The following is a 22,602-nucleotide window of genomic DNA, read 5'->3' on the forward strand; positions in this document are numbered from 1 at the left end:
GAATCCCAGGGCAGGCTGCCCAAAGGGTAGCAGGTGTGTGATTGCTGGCCCAGTGGAGGGGTGCACCCGGGCGCCCCCCAGGAAGCCTCAGCTCCCTGCCTCGGCCTGTCCTCTCCCTGGGAAGCCAGGGTACGGGGCTGCTGGGCTCTGTGGCCGGGCCCGTAGAAAGCAGGGGAGCAGAGAGGAGGCAGACAGACTTGACGAGGAGGGAGCCCTGGCTGTTGCATCCGCCCTGTGGCCTTGCGTGGGAACCGCCTCTCGCCACATCAGCTTCCTGGGTATAAAGCGGGGCTGATGGTGCCCTTCCCTGGAGCTGGGGTCGCGGTGCCTGGGGCGGGCTTGGCAGGAGCAGGGACAGTGACCGCGCACCGGATAGACTGATTCTTGCTTAGTCCTTGTGCAGAAGGCGGGCGTCTGTGGCCTTGGCCTTGTGTGTCGTCTGGCCTGGGCAGGGGGTGCATGTGCTGCGGGCGCTGTGCTGCTTTCTGGGGCGCCGAGGGGGCCAGGCCCAGTAAGCGCCTCACCACAGGCTGCCTCTCGTGGGCACCTCCGCCTGCCTGGGGGCTCCGCGGGTCTGGGGGTGTGCCCAGGGGTGCCCCCCCCCGACCCCGCCGCTTCCCTCGGACCCTGCCTGGAGCTTCCTTGAGTGTCTGTGCCCCCACCTGGTCCAGGAGCCCAAGCCCTCCGTCCGTCCGTCTTCCATGTTGATGTGACCACCCGTGTCTGTCCCCAGGCTTCATGTGGAAGATTTCAGCCTGGACTCCTCTCTGTCTCAGTAAGTGCTTGCAGGGAGGGGGCCGCAGCAGGGAAAGACAAGTGGCCTCCCACCCCCAGCAGACCCTGGGAGGAGGGGTCTCAGAGTCCAGTCTGCCCTGCAGCCAGGCGGGACCGGGCACGAGCCAGCCCTGGCCACCGCCGCCCCGTGCCATCAGGTGCTGCTGCTGGGGGTGGAGCTGAGGCCGGGGATGGGACAGTGGGCGGTCCTCTGGGGAGGAGCCCTGGACTAGCAAACAGGGCCATCCAGAGGCGGACACCCACAGCCCTCAGGGGTGCCCAGCGGGAACGGGGACCCCCGCCATTTGCGTGTGTGGGGACAGGCATGCAGATGACTGCTGGGACCCTCCCCCCTCAGCCTAGCCCCCAGGCACGTCCTGGCTTCCGTTAAGATCCGGGTCAAGTGGACGGTGGCTTTGAGGCTGGGGAGACCAACATCCTCCTCGGAGCGGCCACATCCTGTCCAAGCCCTGGGCATTCAGCGTGGCCACTAAGTGGGACCCGATGTCATTAATTACCATTGTCAGCGGCGACAGCCGCCGCTCACTCAGCTTCCAGCTGCTGCTGACACTCGCCCCCGCCGCAGCCTGTGACCCGGGCCTGTGATTACCCCGGCAGGTGTGTGGGAGCCGGGGGGGGGGGTGCTGGGCCACAGTCCCGGGCCTCTGGCTCCCCAGCCCAGCCCCCTGCGCTACGGTGGTGGTGGGGCGGAGGGCCCCTCCAGCACCCGCAGGGCTCTCTGGGGCACCTCGGGCTTCCCAGGGGGAAACGGACGATTTGTGGCCACCCCAGCGTTGTCACTGGTAGAGCAGACGCTCCGTGCCCACCAAGGCCCCAAGAGGCTCTCCCAGGCCCCCGGCCCAGCCGAGGGTGCCGGGACAGGGGTTCTCTCCAACACGTGTGCAGGAGGTCCCAGGTGGGGCCGCCTCACGGGGGACATGTGGGCTGGGGTCACCTGTCCGTTGGAGAAGCCACTGGCCACCGTGTCTTTCCTCGGTCCCCCAGGCTGCTCTGCTCCTCCGGGTTCCCGACACGGGATGTCCCTGGCAGCGGGCCACCCTGGGGCAGCAGGTGGCCTGCAGGAGGTGGCCTGTGGCACTGGGCAAGAGCTGGAGGAAAGCCTTTCAGCCCTGGTCGATCCAGAGCCCCGCCACCCCGCAGGAGGGTCGTGGTGCCCGGAGGGATGTCCCCCACAGCGATCTTTGCCCACACGGCCACCAGCCCCCCATGGGCGAGTCTTCGAGCCTGGGGCTGGGAGTGGTGCGGACAGCACAGCCTTCAGCCCTACCCCACCCCCCACCCCCGGTGCCTCACTCCTCGGCAGACGCCCCTGCCCGTCCTCTGCCCCCAAGCCCGGCCCTTTGCCCGAACACCTACAGGAAGTGCCAGTGCGTGGGGGGGGGGGGGGTGGAGCAGGCCACATGTCTGTCCTGGGCTGGGTCCCTGGGCTGGTCATAGGCTCTGCCCTTGCTCAGAATAGCCGGCCTCGGGGTTGGCAGTTAGGCCGGGGCCCCGCCCTTTCTCTCGCGCGTCAGTCTGCGGGTTCCTGTGTGGAGGGAGCGAGCCACACGGCGACACGCGGAGGGAAGCAGACAGTAGGACCCCGGCCCCATGTGAGTGCACGGCTGTCGCGGCCCGGCGGGCCGGCCTGCCGTGCTGTGTGCTTAGCGTCCGGCCACCCTCCCCGCCGCCGCCCTCCTGACTCTGCCTACGGAGCTTATTGGCACAGGCCATCTGTGCCGGGACCACCTGCCAGGATGGCCTGCTCCCCGGGTCTGCCTGCCCGTTGGCCTCCGGGCCAGCCTGCCGGTCAGAAGGCAGACGTGCAGCCCAGAGTCCGCCTGCCCGGCTCGCCCCGGGGCGGCCACCCTCGCCTGGCGCGTCCTGTCCCGGTTTCAGGTTGGGGAGGTTGGAGCTGCTTTGCCGGCACAAGGGGGACTCTGTGGGTCCCCTCCAGCGTGGACAAGGCCCTGGCACGGGCAGGCTGTCGGCCTGGGCCCACTCAAACACAAGCCTCGTGGGGATGGGGCAGAGGCAGCCGGGGCCTGACCCTTCCACCCCAGACATTCGAGAGGCCCTGGTCCCATGCAGAGCCCCAAGCCCCCGATGCCTCCGACCCCCTGGGCCAGCCTTGGGCCTTGGCGGGCCTTATTTTCCATGCGTGTTGGGATGAGTCTGGCTGGAGCCCTCCGAGGGGCTCCAGGGCAGGGCTCGGCAAGAAGGCCCTTTTGTCTGTTCGGTCTGGATCCCTGTCCTCACCAGCCTGAGAGCTGGCAACCTCCGAGGACAGAGGAGCCTGGGGTGGGGCCCAGGTGGGGCCCGTCCAGTCCCCGGGACCCACGGCCTGACCCCGGGGGTTACACCCAGGGCTTTCCGAGTCCCAGGCTCCCCTCAGGCTCTGGGCCCCGAGACCACGCCCTTGGGGCACCCCGGCTTTAGACCTTCTTCCTGGGGCCCTGGCGGCAGGGGGCCTCGGACCGAGTGCACGAAGGAGCACAGACACCGACGGGGGGAGGGGAGTAGACCCTTGGGCTCCACCGTGGGGTCTGGGGCAGCTCGATGTTGAGGCCGAGCTCCGGGGCCACCGCACCGTGTGTTCTCAGGACCCCTCCCCCGGCTCGCCGGGCTTCCCGCTCAGCCCTTCCCTCACTCCCCAGAGTGGCTTCCGTGAGCTTGGTCACGCACCCCACGCAGGGCCTCGAGCCACGGCTGGACCGGGGTCCCACCCTGCCCCCTGCCCGTGGAGGGCATCAGCCAGGTGGATTTGTGGCCCGGGGGCCCGTCCTTTCTGGGTGATGGGAGCGACGGAGCCGGCCACGGTCGGGACCTGGAAGGAGACCACGGGCACCAGCTGAGCTGATGGGTGCCAGGCCCCGGGCCACGCATTGCGGCGGCCTCTCACTTAATCCTCCTTCGGGCGCAGGCACTTAGCAGACTTGAGAGGTTGAGGGTCAGATGCAGAGGGACAGGCTAACTCTCCCCAGAGCCAAAGCCCCCCCACCTGCCACCCTCCAGACACCTGTGGTGGACCTTTCCTGTCACTGCCCGCCCCCCCAGGTGAGGAGGCCGGGGCTCGGACGGGTGCAGGGGCCACGGAGCAGCCGGGCAGGGGAGGCACAGGGCTTCTGTCTGTCTGGCCAGACCCATCTGTGACCCCGGGGCCCACCTGCTTCTTCCCGTGAGCTTGCTGAGCCGAGAGTGTCCTTCAACCGGGCCCAGGCTGTGCTGAGAACCTCGGGGCCGCGGGGGTCCGGAAGCCCTCCAACGAAAGTTTCCTCCTGCGTCGGCCCAGCGCCCCGTGGGGGTCTAACTACGCTTGTCGCCTCGACCGTACTTCAGGCTAAATGGACAGCTGGTAACCTGCTGTCTGTGGTGGTGTCAGAAGTGGGCAGCCGCAGCTCGTGAAAAATTAAGAGCGAGAGAGGCTTCACGAGGCTCGATTCACACGGCCACGGCCACCAGCCCATGGCGTCTCCTTCACCAGCCCTCTCCCTCCGCGGGCCCCCGCCGCTGACCGCCTTGGGGGTCTGTCCCGATGGGTGTCTGCAGCTGACCCCGGGGGACAAGGGCTGGCCGAGAAGCGACCGGGGTTCCGTTTCTGGGGAGCTGGGAAGGGGCCGGGTGACCCGGAAGCAAAAGTGTCCAAGCCCGACCAGTCCCAGGTCAGCAGGCCTGACCCCTTGGGCCTGGGCAGGGGCGTCAGGCTGCTCTACGTGTGGCCAGGGGCCGTTGGCAAGCGGGGGCAGGGGCGAGGTTGGGTCAGGTCGGGGGTCCTCGGGGAAGGAGCTGGGGGTCGCTCTCTTTTGCCAACAGAGACCACAGGAAGGAGCCAGGGACTCCGGCTTCCTGCTTCGTCTCACCTGCTGGCGTCTAGCTGTCCAGCAAGGATAGGCAGGGGACCCGGGGGGAGTGGAGCGGGGCTCTCAGCCACATAGAGTGTGAGGTCCAACGTGGGGAGAGGGAGCGCCTCCGGCTCCGGCTTGGTCTGGGGAGGGTACCCCAAAGGGCAACGTCGGAGGGCAGCCGGGGGCTCAGAGCAGGGCTGGGGTTTAGAGGTCACCTCGCGCAAGCAGGCCAGGCGGGTGTCGAGGGGGGCCCGTGATCAGCCCTAGGGCGTCCCGCATTCAGAGTTGAGATGGGGGCAGCTGAGGAGTCTGGGGGGGGGGGTTGACCAGAGGGGGGTGGGGACAAGGAGGCCGCATGGTCGGTGCCCTGGGAGGCTCAGGAGGAAGGAGCAGGGCGGGGCCTCGCTGGCCAGATAAGGGCCCCGTCAGGGAAGCGGCCTGAGCGGGTGGCCCGGGTGGGGTGGAGAGACCCCTCTGTGGAGGCTTTGCTTCGATGGGGCCGGAGGGTGTCGGGGAGGGCTGTTCCCGGGCTGGGTGCTCTTCCCTCGGGCTCACTGACTTGCGTCCATCTGCCCCCCTGAGCTGACCTCACTGGGCCCCGGGCCCGGGCCCAGCCAGGCTTGTTGGACCAACTCCCCAAAGAGGCCCTCAGGAGCCCCCGACACAGCTCCAGGCGGCGCCTACAGAGAAGGGTGGGATTCGGGGCTTGAGGAGTAAGCCGGGAAGGCAGGGAGAGGGCTCCGAGGAGAGAGAGGAAAGGGGTCTGCGCTGGGGTGCAGTGGGGTACAGGGGTGTGCTGGGGGAGTGGGGGGTGCCATGCGGTACAGGGAGTGTGGGGGTCTGCTGGGGGTACAGTGGGGTGCCGTGGGGCACCGGGGGTGTGCTGGGATGTGCTGGGGTGCCGTGGGCACACTGGCTGTGGTCTGTGGGAGGCCCGTCCCGCCTCTCTGGCTCCGGGGGTCCAGGCTGTGGCCGTGTGACCCTCCCTGCACCAGAACCCGAGGGAGGGGAAGAGCCCACGGCGCCCAGGCCTCCTCTGGGAGCCGTGGCCAGTGGAGCCCACTGTGGCCCAGGCGGAGGTCCCCCGCCTGGAGCAGGTCAGGAAGGTGCCGGCGCCCCGGCCGAGGGCCCGCCGAGGCCTCGCCCTGTCACACCGTCCTGTGCCCACGGCAGGCTGCGGGGAGGAGGGCCGTCTCGCGCAGCTTGGAGACGGCGCAGCCAGCCCCAGGCAGAGCGCCCCATTCAGCTGTGGGGGGCGCTCGTTCCTGCCCCCAGGGGAGCCCGGCCAGGCGGAGGCCGTTCACAGCCGGCCCGCCCGCAGGCCGGAGCCCCCTGCCCCGGGGCACGATGGCCGGGAGGTGGGACCCCCAGGACCGCGCTCCGCCTGTCCTACTGCCGTCAACGCCAGGGTTTCCGTCCTAGGGGGACACCGGGCCCCCACCGGGCCAGCGCGCGGGGCACAGCGGCCACCGCGGGCCTGGGTCCAAGGCTGGGGCGGTGCTGGGCGGTGGCCCGTTGCCCCAGGCCCCGTGTTACCCCCAGGGACCCGACGGCCCTTCCCGACTCCGCCTCCTTCCCCGACACGCCGGGTGTGCCGTGGCCGGTCCCCGGGAGGCTGGGAGCCCCGGCGGGACTCAGGGTGCCTGGGGATTGGCCAGGGGCACAGGCGAGCCTGAGGGAAGGAGAACAGCCTGGGCTGGAGGGGCCACGGCGGGCCTGACGGCCGGTGCCTACGTGCCCGACCCTCTTGCAGGCTGCAGCGGGCCTCAGGGGACAGCCCCGGGGCCAGCAGGCAGAGCAGCCGACCATCGGCTTCCACTCCTACTTAGGGGACACTGGTGTTTGAGCCCTGTGCCGAGGGCCATCAGGGTTTGTTTAATGCTGGTAGCGGGCTGCCGGTGACAGTCAAGACTGAGGGCCCATGGCTGTCCGCCTCTGGTGCCCAGAAGGTAGCAGCCGACCGGCCCCAGCCGTGCCCGTAGCTTTGGAAGGGCTGGCGGGCGGGTCTGCCGGGACCACGCGGGCCGGCCGGACGCCGGGGCGCCCTCCCGGTCCTGCTGTCCCCGCGGGTCTCTCTTGGCTCCTGCGGTGTGGGGGAAGCCGGTCCCGCCCTGGGCTTCGGGCCTGTCTCCCTGCTCGAGCCCCCACTGGCCAGAGCCCCCATGCCCCTCTCCCCTGCCCCCAGGGTCCAGGTGGAGTTCTATGTCAACGAGAACACCTTCAAGGAGCGGCTCAAGTTGTTTTTCATCAAAAACCAGAGATCCAGTGAGTGGGGGCCTGCGGGACGAGCGGGGGCACAGGCTGGTGGGCGCGGGGCACGGGGTGGGGGAGGCCCCTCGGCTTCAGGCCACCTACCCCCAGTGGGAGGGGGGACCCGGGATGTGCGGGGACCCTGCTCCCCTGCTGGACCCCGGGCTGGGCGGTGGCCGTCCAGGGCGCCGGCACAGCCTCCTCCCAGGCGGGCCCAGCCCTCCTACCTGCACCCTGGAGGGTCCTCTGGCCACCTGCCACCCTTCGCCGCTCCCCCGCCTTCCCAGCAGGAGCTTGGCTCCCTGGGACCCCATCTGGGGTGCAGGATGGGGCACGGGCCCTAGTCTATCAGTGTGCCCCCCAGGCCCCCACCCTTCTGTCCCAAGGAGTGCGTGGCGTGGGGAGCGGTCTGCACCCCATCTGGAAGGCAGGACGGGGTGGAGGGTCTCCCCCCGCAGTGCGGAGCACCCCTCAACCCTTGGGGGCAGCCCGGGGTGTCCCGGGTGCCCAGGAGCCCTGACCTGCATCCCCCGCCCGCAGGCCTGAGGATCCGGCTTTTCAACTTCTCCCTGAAGCTGCTTACCTGCCTGCTGTACATCGTCCGCGTCCTGCTGGATGACCCGGCCCTGGGGATCGGATGGTGGGCGACTGCGGGGCTGGGGGCAGCTTGCCGGGACAGAGGCCGGTGGGGTCAGCGGGGGGAGGGGTGTGCCCAGCCCCCGGGGACTCTTTCCTTCCCAGTGTCCGCCCCCGCAGAGCGGGCCCTGGATGCCACTCGGGGTCCTGCTGACCGACAGGCTTGGCTCGGGGAGAAAGGTGCCCAGGCCGCGCACTGGGGCTGTGCGTGTCCAGCGGGGCGGGAGCGGCATTCCGCTGCCTTCGGCGGGGGAGGGGCGGGGTGCAAGCCGGGCAGGGCCACCCGCACCTCCTGGGTCCCCTCGCTGGCACAGAGCTCGCGCTGCCCGCCTCCTCCGGGTCTGACTTGACCGCGGTAGAGTCGGTCCCTCTTGCTGCCTGGTCTTCCTGCCACCGGTCCTGCCGGTCGCCCGTGCGGGAAGCACACTCTTCCCCTGGAGGCCGTTGCAGCCTCTTCTCCGTGCCCATGTCCGGCAGCCTCCGCGACGCCTTGGCACGACCCCTTCCCTCCCATGCTGGAGACCACTCTTCTCCCCTCCGCTGTCTCTGGGCTTCCGGTGCCCGGCTGTGTGGTTCTGGACAGTCCCGTCTGCCCCGTCTCTCCTCTCATGCCCCCCCCCCCGCCCGGGTGACTTCCTTAGCGCTGCGTCCGGCCCTGGCTCAGTCCTTCTGCATCACACTTTAATTTCTGAGACTTTCTTCTGGCTTTCCGCCTCTCCGGAGGTGATGTCTCTAACCCTGCCTTTCTTACGTGTTTCTCTTGGGCTCAGTCTCTGCTTCTCCCGAGCTCACACTGGGTGGGTTTCTTCAAACGTCCAGCAACTTGGGCTCTGCTCACACTAAGAGTGGGGCACTCAGAGGCTGAAGTCCCATCAGTCAGGACAGGCAAAGCCTGGTCACCACTGTCACCTGGGACAGGCTCAGTCCTCAGAGCGGATCCGTCCCGCCTCTTCCCCGAGGGCGAAGTGTGGCCACTTGACTCCTGGGGCCGAGCTGGGAAGGAAGCTGGGGCCAGAGGACAGTGCGATCTGCGGAGCAGGGCGGCGGGGGGGGGGGGGGGGTCCCCAAGCCAGACACCCTTTGACCCTCCCTTGGGGCCCCTCGTGTCTTCATCCCAGGTGGGGCTGTGCAGACCCAGCCGTGGTGGTTTGAGAAGGAAGACCGGGGGTCCTAACTGACTCTCAAACCGCTTTCGTCCCACCTTCTCTTTCCAGAGGCTCCTGGGACATCTGGTTGCACATCCCTGCAGGGACCAGGTCTAGGAGTCATTGCCGGTCCCTAGCACGTGGATGGGCGGGGGGGAGGGCGAGTGGCCGGATGAGATGAGGGAGTGGCTGGGTAGAACGATGGGCAGGTCGGCGGCTGGATGAGTTACGAATGGGGGGCTGGGTGGGTAACGGGTCGATGGTTGGAGGACGGTGGTAGGTGGGTGGGAGGACAGCCGGCCACTTCTGTGGGCAGCGAGTTTGCAATAATAGCCCCAGTAAGGCTCGGGGAAGTGGGTCAGTTGGAAGAAGAGTGGGAAGGAGCTGCCTGTCACCGTGGGGCTCCGTGAGAGTGGGATCCTCTCGGTCCGTGACCCTGGCATTACAGCTGGGCAGAACGAACAGGTCTGCCCCTACCACCTTCCCAGAGGCTGGGCATCCGGCGGGCTGAGAGAGGCTCGTTCCTGGGGTGACTTGGGGTGCACCTGGGAGTCGGCACCTCAGGGTGGGAGCCCAGCTGTCCCTCCCCCTGGCTCGAGAGCATCGTCCAGCCTCGTCTGCGGCGGCTCCGGCCTCCGGGAGGCACCGATTGCCCCGGGGTCCGCTCTGACCTCGCACGGCCCTCCCCGGCAACCTCCCGCCAGACGGGGCAGGATCCCCAGCTCTTTCCCCGGCCCTGGCTTTCCCATCCCAGAGTGCTGTGCTCTCCCGCCCAGCCTGTCCGCCCCTCCCCGCCTGGGACCCTGCCCGGCGGTGTGCAGGGTGGGGGCAGGCCGTAGGAGCGCAGACGCCTGTCTGAGGTGCGGGGAGTCGGCCCCGGGTGGGGGAGTGGGTGCCCGCCCACCGGGCTCCTGAGCCCACGGCAGCCGTGGGCGGGGTCTCTTCCGGGGCCGGGCTGGGCCAGCTCTGTCTCTCCACAGCTGGGGCTGCCCGAAGCAGAACTACACCTTCAATGCCTCGTCCTCCGAGATCAATTGGTGAGTTCCCGGCCCAGCACCTCCGGCCGGATGCCCGGCCTTGGCCCGCGCAGTGGGCAGCGCTCGGCGGTCCCCGCAGAGCACCTGAAGCAGCGGACCCTTCCAGAATTACAGGTGTCGCCCCAAGTGGCTTGAATCAGCGTCCCTCCGACTCCTGGCTCAGCCCTCAGACCGAGGGTGGGGAGGGGGCCCGCGGACTGACGGCGGGTGGGGAGGGACCCGCAGGGAGGGCCCTCCAGTGGGTCACCGCTCCTGTTCGCACTTGCACCAAGGAGAGTGGTGCCCCCGTCAAGCGGTGCAAGTGACCCCAGGATGACCGTGACGTCTGGCCCAGCGTTTAGGACGCGTCCCCAGGGGCTCAGCCACCTCCTGCCTCACTCGGCTTGTCTGTACAGACGGCCCCGGTCCTTCTGTTACCCGAAGGAGCACCGGCGTTTGAACAGACCCTGCCCCCGCCCCCATTTGCTTCCCCTCCCGGGAGCCCCCCACCCCCAGCTGGACTGGGGAGGAAGGGAGGCCCGCGGCTCATCGCACTCGCCCAGGGAGCCTGTCCAGGGCGGGGGGCCTCCCGAGCCTGCAGCCCTGCCCCACGTCCCGCAGCTTTGGGCCTGGCCTCACCCTGACCTCCCAAGAGGCCTCCTTTCCTGGGGGACCTCTCCCTCCCTTCATGTCCTCGTCCCCTCGAGGGGGAAGGCAGGTGCCCTCCACCCGCCTGAGGAACGGCTCGGGTCAGGGGAGGCCTGGGGGTGGGGCTGGGGGACACCAGCCCGAGGCTCACCTCCCTCCCTCCCCAGGGCGCCCATCCTCTGGGTGGAAAGAAAGATGACTCTGTGGGCGATTCAGGTGAGTGGGGGGCATGGCTCCGGGTGGGCCCTGCTCTCCCCCCGTCCCACTCAGACTGTGCCCCTCCTAGGTCATCGTGGCCATCATAAGCTTCCTGGAGACGATGCTCCTCATTTACCTCAGCTACAAAGTGAGTCCCCCCCCCCCCGCCTGGCCTGACCCTCCCCTCTGACCCCCAGCCCGTTCCCTGACCTCCTGGCTTGCCTTTCTCCCCCCTCCCCGCCCCCCACGGCCCCCAGGGCAACATCTGGGAGCAGATCTTCCGAGTCTCGTTCGTCCTGGAGATGATCAACACGCTGCCCTTCATCGTCACGGTGGGTGAGCGGCCGGCCGAGGAGGGGGACACCCCGGCCCCGGCCCCCTGACCCGGCTCCTTCACAGATATTCTGGGCGCCCCTGCGGAACCTGTTCATCCCCGTGTTTCTGAACTGTTGGCTGGCCAAGCACGCTCTGGAGAACATGATCGTGAGCTCCCGTCCCGGATGCCGCGTCCCTCCCCTGCCCCCCGGGAAGTCCCCGGCCGGAGGGAGGCGGGTGAATGTGCCCGTGGGGCGAGAGACCCGGCCCGCGTGACCCGGGCCTCTGGACGGACCCTCCGCTGAGCGTCGGGCCCACGTCCCTTTCCGGGGCTGTCCGCGGGGAGCCTGACGCGGAGGCGGGAGGGGGCGCGGGGCCGGGGGATGGGACCCGCTCATCCGCCTGCACCCGCGCCGCCGGAAGGGCCAGGCGCCGCCCCTGACAGCCCTTGTCCCGCAGAACGACTTCCACCGCGCCATCCTGCGGACCCAGTCGGCCATGTTCAACCAGGTCCTCATCCTGTTCTGCACCCTGCTGTGTTTGGTCTTCACGGGGTGAGTGTGCCCCCAGGAGCCCCGCCGCCCTCTCCCCCTCGGGCCGCAGCTCAGGAGGGCCCCGCGGTGGCAGGGGGCCCACGGACGGGGCGGGGGGGGGGGGCGGACGGCCCGGAGCCCACAGCCCCGGGCTGCGGCAGGCCCGGGTCCCGCTCCTCTGGGACCCAGGGAGACCTAGGTCTGGCTTCCGGGTCCGCACCTCGGAAGGCTGGGCACCGGCCCGAGCCCCGTGGGGACCCTTTGGCACGAGGTCCAGCTGAGAACGAGGTCTGGGAACGGCCAGGGTGAAGAGTGGGGGGGAAGGGGTGTCCCCTTTCGTGCCCAGCTCCCACCGCGGGTCCTGGGGTACCGGCCCTGCCCGCTGCTGGTGAAAGCGGCCACCACGTCCCGTTGCCCCGGCAGGGATGTGGGGCGGGCACCAAGGCCCGGGAAGGAGCGAGGAGGAGCCACGTGCTTCCTGCCTCCCCTCCCGCACGCCTGCCCACACCACGCAGACCGCAGCAGAGGGGGACGGGCAGCCACGGGGTCCAAAGCTCAGCCTGCTTTCCTCCCGGCAGCCAGTGTGTCCTCCCATCCCCCTGGGGGAGGGTCTCGAGCACCTCTCTGTGGCACCCCACGCTGTGTGCCACGGGCCCCCTAGGCCCTGCCGTCAGCAGCTTCCGGTGTGGGGCGAGGACTTGGGGTCACAGGTGCGGGAAGCGGGGCCGTCGGGCTCTGTGCCCCGTAGGGGGCTGTCCGGCCTCCTGCCCGACCCCCTGGGTGAGGATGAGGCTCCAGGCGGGGCGCAGGCCCACCCCACTGACCCCCAGGCCCACACTCCACCAGTGTGGGTCCGCATCCACTCAGGGCATGTTGCCCAGGGGCCTCGAAACAGCCACGGGTTGGAAAGGGAATATCCAGGGGGAGACCCGAGGGACTGGGCTGTGCCCACTCTGGCAGACCAGGATGGGAAGTCCCCGGAGCCATCGCCCGCCCCAGGTGTCCCAGGCCCCTCCCACAGCCCAGGGCAGGGAGCACAGGGCCCCCCTTCGCCCCCCCCCACCCCAGGTGTCCCAGGCCCCTCCCACAGCCCAGGGCAGGGAGCACAGGGCCCCCCTTCGCCCCCCCCCCCGCCGCCCCAGGTGTCCCAGGCCCCTCCCACAGCCCAGCGATGCCCGGACTTCCAGGACCTGTGGCATCCAGCACCTGGAGCGCGCAGGGGACAACCTGTCCCTCCTCACGGCTTTCTACTTCTGCATCGTCACCTTCTCCACCGTGGGCTACGGTGACGTGACGCCCAAGATCTGGCCGTCCCAGCTGCTGGTGGTCATCATGATCTGTGTGGCCCTCGTGGTGCTCCCGCTGCAGGTGAGCCCCCAGCCCCCACACAGGCCGCCTCTGCCCAGCCCGGAAGCGGGCAAAGCCGGAGGCCCGAGACCCGAGGCCTCACGGCAGGGCGAGGAGCCGGGGGTGGCGTTCCCGACGGGGAACCACAGGCCGCTGGTGCCACGCCTGCCCCCTCGGCCGCTCCTCCGGGGCCGGGGACAGATGCTCAGGACCCCGGATGCCCCCTGGTTATTCGGGAAGAGACGGAGCGCCCGTTCCCTCCCCGCGTGCTTCCCTTTAAGCCCGCCACACGCCCGCTAAGCCTCCCTCCCAGGAGGCAGCAGCGGGGTCCCTGACGGTGCCACAGACTGGGCCTTGGAACGACAGAAATGTGCTCTCTCCCGGTCCGGAGCCTGAGTCCGAGGTGTCCACGGGGCCAGCCCGTCCTGGAGGCCCTGAGGGCGGCCCCCTGCACCCTCCCAGCTTCCGGGGCTGCTGGCCCTGGGCCCCCCTGGCTTTTGGCTTCGTCCCTCCCGTCTCTGCCCCGTCTTCACGTGCTTTCTCCCCGTGGGTCCCTCCGTGTCCTCTTTTGAGGACACCGGACAGTGGACAAGGGCCCACCCTGATCCTGTCTGACCTTGTCTCAACTAAGCACATCTGCAAAGACCGTTTCCAAATAAGGTCCCGGTGGGAGGTTCCGAGTGGACAGAGTCTCAGGGACGCAATGGGATCGGCTACGGTGAGGCCATGTAGCCCCCACCTCAGCTGGGGGGCACGTCGCCGGGCCTCCTTACAGATGCCCAGGCCCGGAGCCCGTAGCACAGCTGTGGTCGGTGAGGCTGCAGCTGAGTGCCTGTGTCGGAGCCCCCGTCCTGCACAGGGGGCCCCCCACCCCGGGCCTGGCACCTCCAGCTGTGGAGCCAGGCCTGTGCTTCGGGGTCACGGGGCCTGGTCGCCACAACCTAGCAGGTGCTCCCTAAATGCGGTGAGCTGCTGGCACGTGGCCCGGCACAGGCGAGCACCAGACGGGGCCCTCCGCTCTGTTAAATACACGAATGGCCTCGATGCTGGGGTGGAAACGGCCGGAGACCCTCAGGGTCTGGCCGTCACCTGCACCTGAGTCAGGCTGCAGGGGGGGCCCCGGGCAGGCCAGCACCCCGGCGGCTCCGCGGGGGTCCCGTCACCATGACGCTTTTATCTGTCCTTTTCCTAATTTAAAAGGACTCCCGACACTCCAGGCAAACATCCGGGAAGCGTGGGCTGGGCGGGTGGCATCCCCAGACCTGCGCTCAGCCCTGACACGGGCTCGTACCCACTCGCACTGAAGGTGCCCTTTCCACGTGCCCAGTTCCGGCTCCGGCTGCCAATTCCCCAGGGCGCCCTCGCGTTTCTCTGAAAGGGATCTCACCGTCAGCTCCGTGTCTGGAGTGCGGACCTCGGCACCGGATAACAGTCGCTCGGCCTCCTGGGCCGGGAGCCGGGGTGTCCGTTTTGCCCCCGCGTGGCCCCCCCACGTGGCCTGTGGTGTTGGGGGCCGGGGGAGGTCCACGTGTGTGCTCCCACGGGGGACACCGGGGCCCCCGCAGCCCCCTGAGCCCCAGGCCCCCCGCTGTCCCCCGCTGTCCCCCGCAGTTCGAGGAGCTGGTGTACCTGTGGATGGAGCGACAGAAGTCGGGGGGCAACTACAGCCGCCACCGGGCCCAGACGGAGAAGCACGTGATTCTGTGCGTCAGCTCCCTCAAGATCGACCTGCTCATGGACTTCCTGAACGAGTTCTACGCGCACCCCCGGCTCCAGGTGAGGCCCCCTGGGTGCCGTGCTCCTCGGCTCCCCCGTCGGCCCCCGCGTCACACAGGCCGGCACGGGCAGGTCGGGGGGTGCCGAGCGGCGGCAGAGGGGAGCCCGCACGGGGACTGACACGGCCCGGCCTGCAGGACTATTACGTGGTCATCCTGTGCCCGACCGAGATGGACATCCAGGTCCGCAGGGTCCTGCAGATCCCCCTGTGGTCCCAGCGGGTCATCTACCTCCAGGGCTCCGCACTCAAGGACCAGGACCTCATGCGAGCCAAGTGAGCGCCGGCGGGGGGTGAGGGTGTGGCGCTGAGGGCGGGAGGGCACGGATGCCGCCGCCGCCGTGGGGCTGTCAGTCTGGGTGGGGCGTCAGGGCGGGCAGCGGCCCCGGCTCCCTGCCCGCCACTCATCCGGCCAGACAGGCCCCTTGCTGACCTCACCTCGGGCACCTGGCCACGCCCACCTCACCTGTCAGTCTTCCCCCCTGGGGATGCTCTCAGGTTCCAGCATGGCTCCGCGTGGAGCTGGGGTGGGAAGACGGGCTGGGGGCCAGTTTTCTTTGAAAGACCAGCTGACAGAATGAGTTAAGGAAACGACGTCCTTACATGGAACTTTCTAGAATGTGCCGGTGCGCACCCCAGGAGACCCCCCCCCACCGCCACCACACTGTCATTCCAGAAGCCTCTCCTCCTCCTCCTTTGTGATGGAATGTGGGTGCTAGCCCAAGGGGAAGCAGGAGTGCCCACCTCCTGAACCCTGGGCCCCACTATCTCACCTATAAAATTTTGGAAAGGAATCCAGCATGGAGGCGGCAGTGGCCAGGGGCCCAGCCTGTGACCCAGGACCCAGCTGCAGGCCAAGGGGCTGGGAGAGGCACGGGCCTGGCAGAGACAGATGACAAGCCAGGGTGGGTGGGGTGCAGGGTGGAGGGGGGGCGAGGGTGCAGGCCTCCCCACCCTGGGGGGGAGCGAGCTGCAGCCAGAGGCTCTCCAGGTGAGAGAGGGACCAGAACAGGTCAGCCAGGTGCCCAGACCGTGGGAGGGACAGGCCAGCAGGTGGGCACATCTTCACCACCGACTGCCCCAGCCCCGCCCTGGCTTAATGGGGTCACCGAGGCTGGTCAGTGCCCCGACACCGGCTCAGAAGCACAGAGTGAGGTGGGGTCTCGACGGGGCCCCCCCCTTCCAGCTTCTGCCCTGAGCCCCCGACGTCCGAGATGGGAGCGTGGACGGGTCCAGGCAGCGCTCAGACCCGGTGCTTTGCAGGATGGACAACGGGGAGGCCTGTTTCATCCTCAGTAGCCGCAACGAGGTGGATCGCACGGCAGCGGTGAGTGCTGCGGGCCCCCCCCGCCCCCCGCCTGGCCAGAGACCCTCCCCTCCTCCCGCCCGTCAGCACTGACCCCGCACCCGCACCCGCACCCCCCCTCCACCCGCCCCAGGACCACCAGACCATCCTGCGCGCCTGGGCCGTGAAGGACTTCGCACCCAACTGCCCCCTCTACGTCCAGATCCTCAAGCCCGAGAACAAGTTTCACGTCAAATTTGCAGGTACGTTGGGGGCCGCGGGTGTGCACCCAGCTGGGTGTGCACCCAGCTGAGTGTGCACCTTGAGGGCCGGGCCGTAAGTGGGGGCTGGAGCATGCGGAGGCGTGGCAGGAGGCACAGCTGAGTGTCCTCGCCCCGGCGTGGGGGGCAGTGGAGCCCATGTAAGTCTAGCCCTTTGAGGGGACAGTCCCGCACCCGGGGCCCGGGATCAGCGTGGGCAGGAGCCCAGGGCTGGGGCATGTGATAAGCATCTCTGGGCGTGCTCCAGCCAGGGGTGCCAGGGGGCAGGTGGGCGGGCCCCCGAGCTGGACTCCGGAGCACAGGTGAGCGGGTGCCGCCAGCCCCGGAGTTCTCACCACGCTGGGAGTCAAGCACGGAGGTGCTGGGGCAGACGAGGTCGGGGAGGCGGGAGCTCCAGGGAGGGCGCTGGGCTGCTGTGGGCCCAGTGGGGCCTGGGCGGTGACCCGGCCCCTCCTGCCGCAGACCACGTGGTGTGTGAGGAAGAGTGTAAGTACGCCATGCTGGCCCTCAACTGCATCTGTCCGGCCACGTCCACACTCATCACCCTGCTGGTGCACACGTCCCGCGGCCAGTGAGTGCTGGGGAAGGGGAGACACGGGAGGGGCGCCAAGGGAGGGTCAGAGCAGCCAAGGGGGGGGGGTGGAGTGGGGAGCCACCAGGGGGCTGCTGGGAGTTGCAGGCAGGGACCAGGGTGGGGTTGCCCAGAGAGCCCTGGGTCGAGGGCACAGTGACAAGGGCGGGTGGGGCCTGGTTTGGGGGAGAAAGTACATTTGGTTCCCCACCGCTGGGCCGGACAGCATCGGGGGCCGGGGGCCGCCCGGGGACAGAGACCAGGCTGGGGGCCCCCAGGGCGGGTCCTCCCGGGAGGCTCGGCCATGCAGGGAGGGGTCAGGGGTCAAAGCGGTGACTCCGGCTGCCCGCCCCAGGGAAGGCCAGGAGTCCCCAGAGCAGTGGCAGCGAATGTACGGACGGTGCTCGGGCAACGAGGTGTACCACGTGCGCATGGCGGAGAGCAAGTTCTTCCGGGAATACGAGGGCAAGAGCTTCACCTACGCCGCCTTCCACGCGCACAAGAAGTACGGCCGGGCGGGCGGGCGGGCGGGCGGGGGGGCCCTGGGCCGGGGACCGTCCCCCCCCCAGCCTCTCCTCTCTGAGGCCGCTGGGGGCGCGGCGCTGCCCCCTCCAGCCGCCCCGCGCCCCCGCCCCCGCCCAGGTACGGCGTGTGCCTCATCGGGCTGAAGCGCGAGGACAAGAGCATCCTGCTCAACCCGGGGCCCCGGCACACCCTGGCCGCCTCCGACACCTGCTTCTACATCAACATCACCAAGGAGGAGAACTCGGCCTTCATCTTCAAGCAGGAGGAGAAGCAGAAGAAGAAGGGCTTCTCGGGGCAGGGCCTGTACGAAGGGTCCGGCCGCCTGCCCGTGCACAGCATCGTCGCCTCCATGGGTGAGGCCCGGCGCGGGCGGGGCGGGGCGGGCTCGCTCGCGGGGCCTGACCCGACTCCGCGCCCGGGGTCCCTGGGAGCCTCTGTCCGCCTCTGACCCGGGGACCCGCCGCCCCCAGGAGGGCCTGGGGAGGGGCCCGCCGGCCAAGCTCAGCCGCTCCGTTCCAGGGACCGTGGCCATGGACCTCCAGAACACGGAGTGCCGGCCGGCGCAGGGCGGCGGGGGCGGCGGGGGCGGCAAGCTGACGCTGCCCGCGGAGAACGGCTCGGGCAGCCGGCGGCCCAGCATCGCGCCCGTCCTGGAGCTGGCCGACAGCTCGGCCCTGCTGCCCTGCGACCTGCTGAGTGACCCATCGGAGGACGAGATGACGCCATCGGAGGACGAGGGGCTGTCGGTGGCGGAGTGAGTGCCGTGCTCTCGACCGGAGGGGGAGGGAGAATGGGCGTGGCCTGTGGAAGTCGCGGGTAGGGGGCCCCTGGTGCGGCGCAGGCCAGGCCTGGACGCCCCTGGCCCTTCCCGAGCCCTCCGCCTGCCCTGGGTTGGGGCCCAGGTCTTCCCGCTGCCCCAGCGTGTCCTCGGGGCTCCTCAGCCATTTGGCCTCCGGGCGGCGCGCTGACTGTTGCCACCACCAGCCCGGTTGTGACTGCTGCCCCCCCCCCCTCCGGCTCTGGCCCTCAGAGGGAGCAGATGCGCCCTGGGGAGGGACCGGCTCTGAGATCCAGGGGAGTGCCCAGGGCCGCTGGACACCGTGGGGCAGGGGTGGGGCTGGCCTCTGAAGCCCTCCCTCCCCGGGCACTGCTGGGGGCTGGCCGTGGCCGGGTGGCCGCCCCCGGGGGGTGTGACCTGGGCGCTGCTGGGGAGACTGGCCCGGCGCTGCGCAGCCAGCAGAGAGGGGCCGGGGGCCGGCGTCTGCCCGCTCGCTCGCTAGGGTGCTGGGGGCTTCGGGGAGGGAGGACCAGCCATCAGAGCCCCTCAGGGCTTTACCCGTGGTTTCCGGGCCTGGTGTAACTCGTACGTGTGTCCGTGTGCGTGCTGTGCGGCTCCTGGCCTCGGACCCCCAGGGAAAGGACCGTGCCCTGTCACATCTATGCTCCCACACGCAGGCCAGGGGCACGGACGGGTCTGCGGGGTTTGGCGCCTCCGTGTGGCCGCCTGGGACGAGGCCCTGCCGTGCTCTGGGCCCCGGGCGGAGGGCTGGGAGGTCCCGTGGGGGGCGGGCTCAGGACCACCTCTTGCGGGTGGCCGGTGGCCGGGGGGCCGTGCTGAGGGCTCCTGTCCTCCCCCAGGTACGTGAAGGGCTACCCCCCCAACTCGCCCTACATCGGCAGCTCGCCCACCCTGTGCCACCTTCTGCCTGTGAAGGCCCCTTTCTGCTGCCTGCGGCTGGACAAGGTGGGTCACCTCCCGCCACACTGTGTGACGTCATCACAAACCTACGGAAAAACTGCCAAACCAAGAGGGGACTCCTGGCCCTTTGCCCAGACTCCCCGGGTCTCGCCCTCGGTAAACGTGCTTCCGCTTTGGAGGAGTGATTTTTGCCCGCCACCTGAGGGCAGGTGGAGCCCTCTCCCCTCACCCCTACGTGTCCCCGAGGGTGGGTGGAGCCCCCTCTCCTCACCCCTGCGTGTCCCCTGAGGGCAGGGGGATCCCTCACGTAATCTCAGCTCCCTCTCCCTCCACTACACACACCCCTGCACACACATACGCGCGCACACGCACACGACACGTATGTGCACGCTCACACACGTACGTGCACACAGCCCAGATCTCGTTTCTGCTAAGGGGCGGGTCCCCACAACACCTCCCTCCCTTCCCTGACGTGACCGCCCCCCTCCCTGGCTCCAGCTCGCGCTCTGCCGCGGGGACAGTCTCACGGCAGCCGGGAGGGGCGGACGGGCCGTGACAGGATGGGGCCGGTGGCTGTCGGCCATCCGGTGAGGGGTCCCCGGGGGAGCCCGGCGTCGCCGCAGCGGCCCCTGTGTGCAGACGCGGGGTCGAGGGGTGGCGGGGCTGAGGGGGCTCCCACACTTGCCGCCAACCGCAGGCCCCGTGGTCTGCTCACCCATGGGGGGGGGGCAGCCGAAGAGAAGCCCCCAGGCCGCGGTCCTCCATCCTGAGGACCCTCCCCGTGTCCCCGCAGCTGGCCCTCTGGTTCCGGGTGAACCGGTGCTCGCGGGCACGGTGACCGGGGGGGGTCGGTGGCTCTATCTGCGGGGCTAACGCTGGGCCCGCCCCCCTCCCCCCCCCCCCCCCCCGGCAGGGCTGCAAACACAACAGCTACGAGGACGCCAAGGCCTACGGCTTCAAGAACAAGCTGATCATCGTCTCCGCGGAGACGGCGGGCAACGGGCTGTACAACTTCATCGTGCCGCTGCGCGCCTACTACCGGTCGCGCAAGGAGCTCAACCCCATCGTGCTGCTGCTCGACAACAAGTGGGGCCCGGCCCGCTCCCCCCCCCCACGCGCACCCGTGCTCCCCACCCGCGGATGCCCCGCTCCTCCCCTGCCCTGGCCCCGGGCCCTCCGGTCCTTGGTAGCACCTGACCTCCCTCCCCCGTGGAGTCCCCGGGAGGCCTCGCCCCGGCCCCGGCCCCGGCCCCCCCCCCCTCCCGTGCCCCCAGAGCTCAGGGTCTGACCTGGGCGGGACCCGCCCTCGGCCCGCGGTTTCCCCTTGGGTGAAATAAAGGGCAGCCCCGTTGTCGGACGTGCCGCGGCCCTGGGGGACCCCCAGGCAGGGCCAGGCAGGGCATGGGGGCACACGGCCCAGCAGGACGGCAGCCCCAGGACCTGCTCCCCCCACAGGCCCGACCACCACTTCCTGGAGGCCATATGCTGCTTCCCCATGGTCTACTACATGGAGGGCTCCGTGGACAAGTAAGGCGCCGCCTCCCTGCGCAGCCCAGAGCCCAAGGGGTGGGGGTGGGGGCGCCCGTTTCTTAGCAGAAGCCCCTCCCCCTCCCTCCTCCAGAGTCTCCTCCTACCCGGTGGGGGGGGGGGGCCCAGGCGGTTGAAGACCGCCGCCCGTGGAGGGGGAAGGAGGGCACCCAAAGGGAGCTCCCGGGATCCCCGACCTGGCCCTGAGGGACCCCCCCCCCCGCCACGTGGCCTCTCCCCACCGCCCCCTGCAGCCTGGACAGCCTGCTGCAGTGCGGCATCATCTACGCGGACAACCTGGTGGTGGTGGACAAGGAGAGCACCATGAGCGCGGAGGAGGACTACATGGCCGACGCCAAGACCATCGTCAACGTGCAGACCATGTTCCGGTGAGGGGCGGGGGGCTCACACCCCGGGCGGCTGCGGCGGGGCCGAGCCGGGTCCTGAGCCAGCCCCCCAGCCGTCGGGGAGCCCGTCGACGTTGCTGCCTCTGTGACCGGGGGACCCCTCCCTGAGCCCCCTCCTCCCCCCAGGCTCTTCCCCAGCCTGAGCATCACCACGGAGCTCACCCACCCTTCCAACATGCGGTTCATGCAGTTCCGCGCGAAGGACAGCTACTCTCTGGCTCTTTCCAAGTTGGAAAAGGTAACGGGCCCCGACCTGACCCCCCCCCCCGCCCCCCGCTCGACCTGCTGTCAGGGTTCGGAGCCCAGAGAGAGTGGGTGAGGGGCCTCGAGGCTCCTGACCGTGTCGTCGGGAGCCTTCAGGGTCATCGGCCAGAAGCGGACAGTCGTACCTCTGCAGGCAGGGTCCGGGGCTGGGGCCGAGGCTGCCCATCGTGTCCGTAAATACCGACACGGGGGGGCGCAGACTGCCCGTTTCCTGTGCCCCCGACGCTGTGCTCAAACCGGAAACGTGGCCGGTCTCAGAGAGGGGAGGACCCCGTCTCGGATCACACAGCACGGCGGTGACCAGCGGACTCCGCCTTTCGCTCCTCGGGGCTCCAGGAAGGGCGTCAGCCGGCACCGGCGTGACGCTCTGGGCCCAGGGACCAGCCACCGGGGACACGGGCCCTGGCTAGGGCACAGGCGGCTCGGCCCTGGTGCTGTGGCCCCCGCCCCGGCCGCTGGAGGCACGACTGTAGGCTGAGGGCACCACACAGGCAAGACCAGGGAGCCCGGGACGGCACCGCCGTGGACGAGGCCGGGAGCAGTGGGCCCTCCCTGCGGGCCCGGAGCCGCCGTCCACACCAGACAAGGGAGGAGCTTCCCCCCGAACCCACGCGGATCGTGGATCGCGAGGCCACCCCACGTGTCAGAGGGACGAGCGCGAGGCGGGCAGGAGGAGGCGGCAGCGGAGCTCCTGCCCGGGCGTGGCAGCCCCGGGCGCTCGGGCGCCCATCCTGCCAGGGCCCTCCGTGGACCGCGCCCTGCCCGGCGCCCGGGGCCGCTCGGAGCCCGCGCAGCGGCCTGTGGGCCGAGTCTCCATCCCCCAGAACGACCGGAAGGCGGATGCTGGTCTCAGCAGGCCCAGCGTGCCGGGAATCCGTGTCCAAAGGCTGGGGCGGCCTTCCCAGCTCCGGGAACGGCAGTCTGACCGAGCACGGCCGGGGTGACTGACCGGCACAGGATCGGGCTCCGGCAGACGTGCACCCGGCGCCCCTGCCCCCCTTTCCTCCCGCGGTGACCCCAGCAGCCGACCCTCCTCGCTGTACGGCGTGGCCTCCGGGGCAGGGCCGGCCTGCCCAGCCCAGGATGGCGAGCCCGTGGCGTGGCTCCGCGGTCTGGGCCTGGAGTGAGCACGGCCGGGCGTGTGACCCCGGGAGGTGCCTTGCAAAACGGATGGCTGTTCCTGGCCGATGTGGCCTGAGGTCCCCCCGCGGCACCGGCAGAGCTCTGGGACCCCACCCAGCCCCCACCCACCCTCAGAGCACACGCCCCGCCCTCGCCCGCGAGTGCCGGGCCTGGAGGCCACGGAGGCCTCGTCTGGACGCCAGGCACGCGGGCTCCTGACGGCTCAGACGGACGGTCCGGCGGCGACGTCCCCCCACAGGAGCAGCCGAGCATTTCCTTGAAGCGCTGACGGCGACTTACTTTTAGGAAAGTGGGCGTGTCTTCCGCTTCAAGGACCGTAGAAGGTGTTTATAAAGGGGACCCAGGCGGGCACCTGACGGGCGGCTGCTTCTCCGAGTCCCGTTAAAGGCGCCGGAGCGCCATGCCTCCCCTGCGCCCTC

General features: G+C 69.9%; 1 protein-coding gene across 12 annotated transcripts in view; it reads left to right on the forward strand.

Annotated features, from left to right (window-relative positions):
- KCNT1 (potassium sodium-activated channel subfamily T member 1) overlaps window positions 1-22,602 on the forward strand; it is a 49,891-nt gene that overhangs the window by 19,235 nt on the left and 8,054 nt on the right. For 8 of the 12 annotated variants that reach the window (XM_023243065.2, XM_045043418.1, XM_023243062.2 and 5 more), the window contains exons 2-23: window positions 6,805-6,884; window positions 7,410-7,509; window positions 9,631-9,687; window positions 10,482-10,530; window positions 10,601-10,660; window positions 10,770-10,844; window positions 10,912-10,995; window positions 11,287-11,381; window positions 12,548-12,728; window positions 14,319-14,483; window positions 14,621-14,757; window positions 15,745-15,808; window positions 15,921-16,029; window positions 16,510-16,618; window positions 16,974-17,123; window positions 17,261-17,496; window positions 17,663-17,897; window positions 18,782-18,887; window positions 19,756-19,928; window positions 20,298-20,369; window positions 20,624-20,758; window positions 20,903-21,014. In XM_023243065.2, coding sequence (XP_023098833.2) covers window positions 6,805-6,884; window positions 7,410-7,509; window positions 9,631-9,687; window positions 10,482-10,530; window positions 10,601-10,660; window positions 10,770-10,844; window positions 10,912-10,995; window positions 11,287-11,381; window positions 12,548-12,728; window positions 14,319-14,483; window positions 14,621-14,757; window positions 15,745-15,808; window positions 15,921-16,029; window positions 16,510-16,618; window positions 16,974-17,123; window positions 17,261-17,496; window positions 17,663-17,897; window positions 18,782-18,887; window positions 19,756-19,928; window positions 20,298-20,369; window positions 20,624-20,758; window positions 20,903-21,014 — 2,584 coding nt within the window. Of the gene's footprint in view, window positions 1-733; window positions 776-2,216; window positions 2,388-6,804; window positions 6,885-7,409; window positions 7,510-9,630; window positions 9,688-10,481; window positions 10,531-10,600; window positions 10,661-10,769; window positions 10,845-10,911; window positions 10,996-11,286; window positions 11,382-12,547; window positions 12,729-14,318; window positions 14,484-14,620; window positions 14,758-15,744; window positions 15,809-15,920; window positions 16,030-16,509; window positions 16,619-16,973; window positions 17,124-17,260; window positions 17,497-17,662; window positions 17,898-18,781; window positions 18,888-19,755; window positions 19,929-20,297; window positions 20,370-20,623; window positions 20,759-20,902; window positions 21,015-22,602 lie in introns of those variants that run through there. The other 4 variants (XM_023243066.2, XM_023243059.2, XM_023243061.2 and 1 more) reach the window with 2 other exon arrangements.

The sequence above is a fragment of the Felis catus genome, chromosome D4 (assembly GCF_018350175.1).
Source record: "Felis catus isolate Fca126 chromosome D4, F.catus_Fca126_mat1.0, whole genome shotgun sequence".
In the NCBI taxonomy this organism is placed as follows: Eukaryota; Metazoa; Chordata; class Mammalia; order Carnivora; family Felidae; genus Felis; species Felis catus.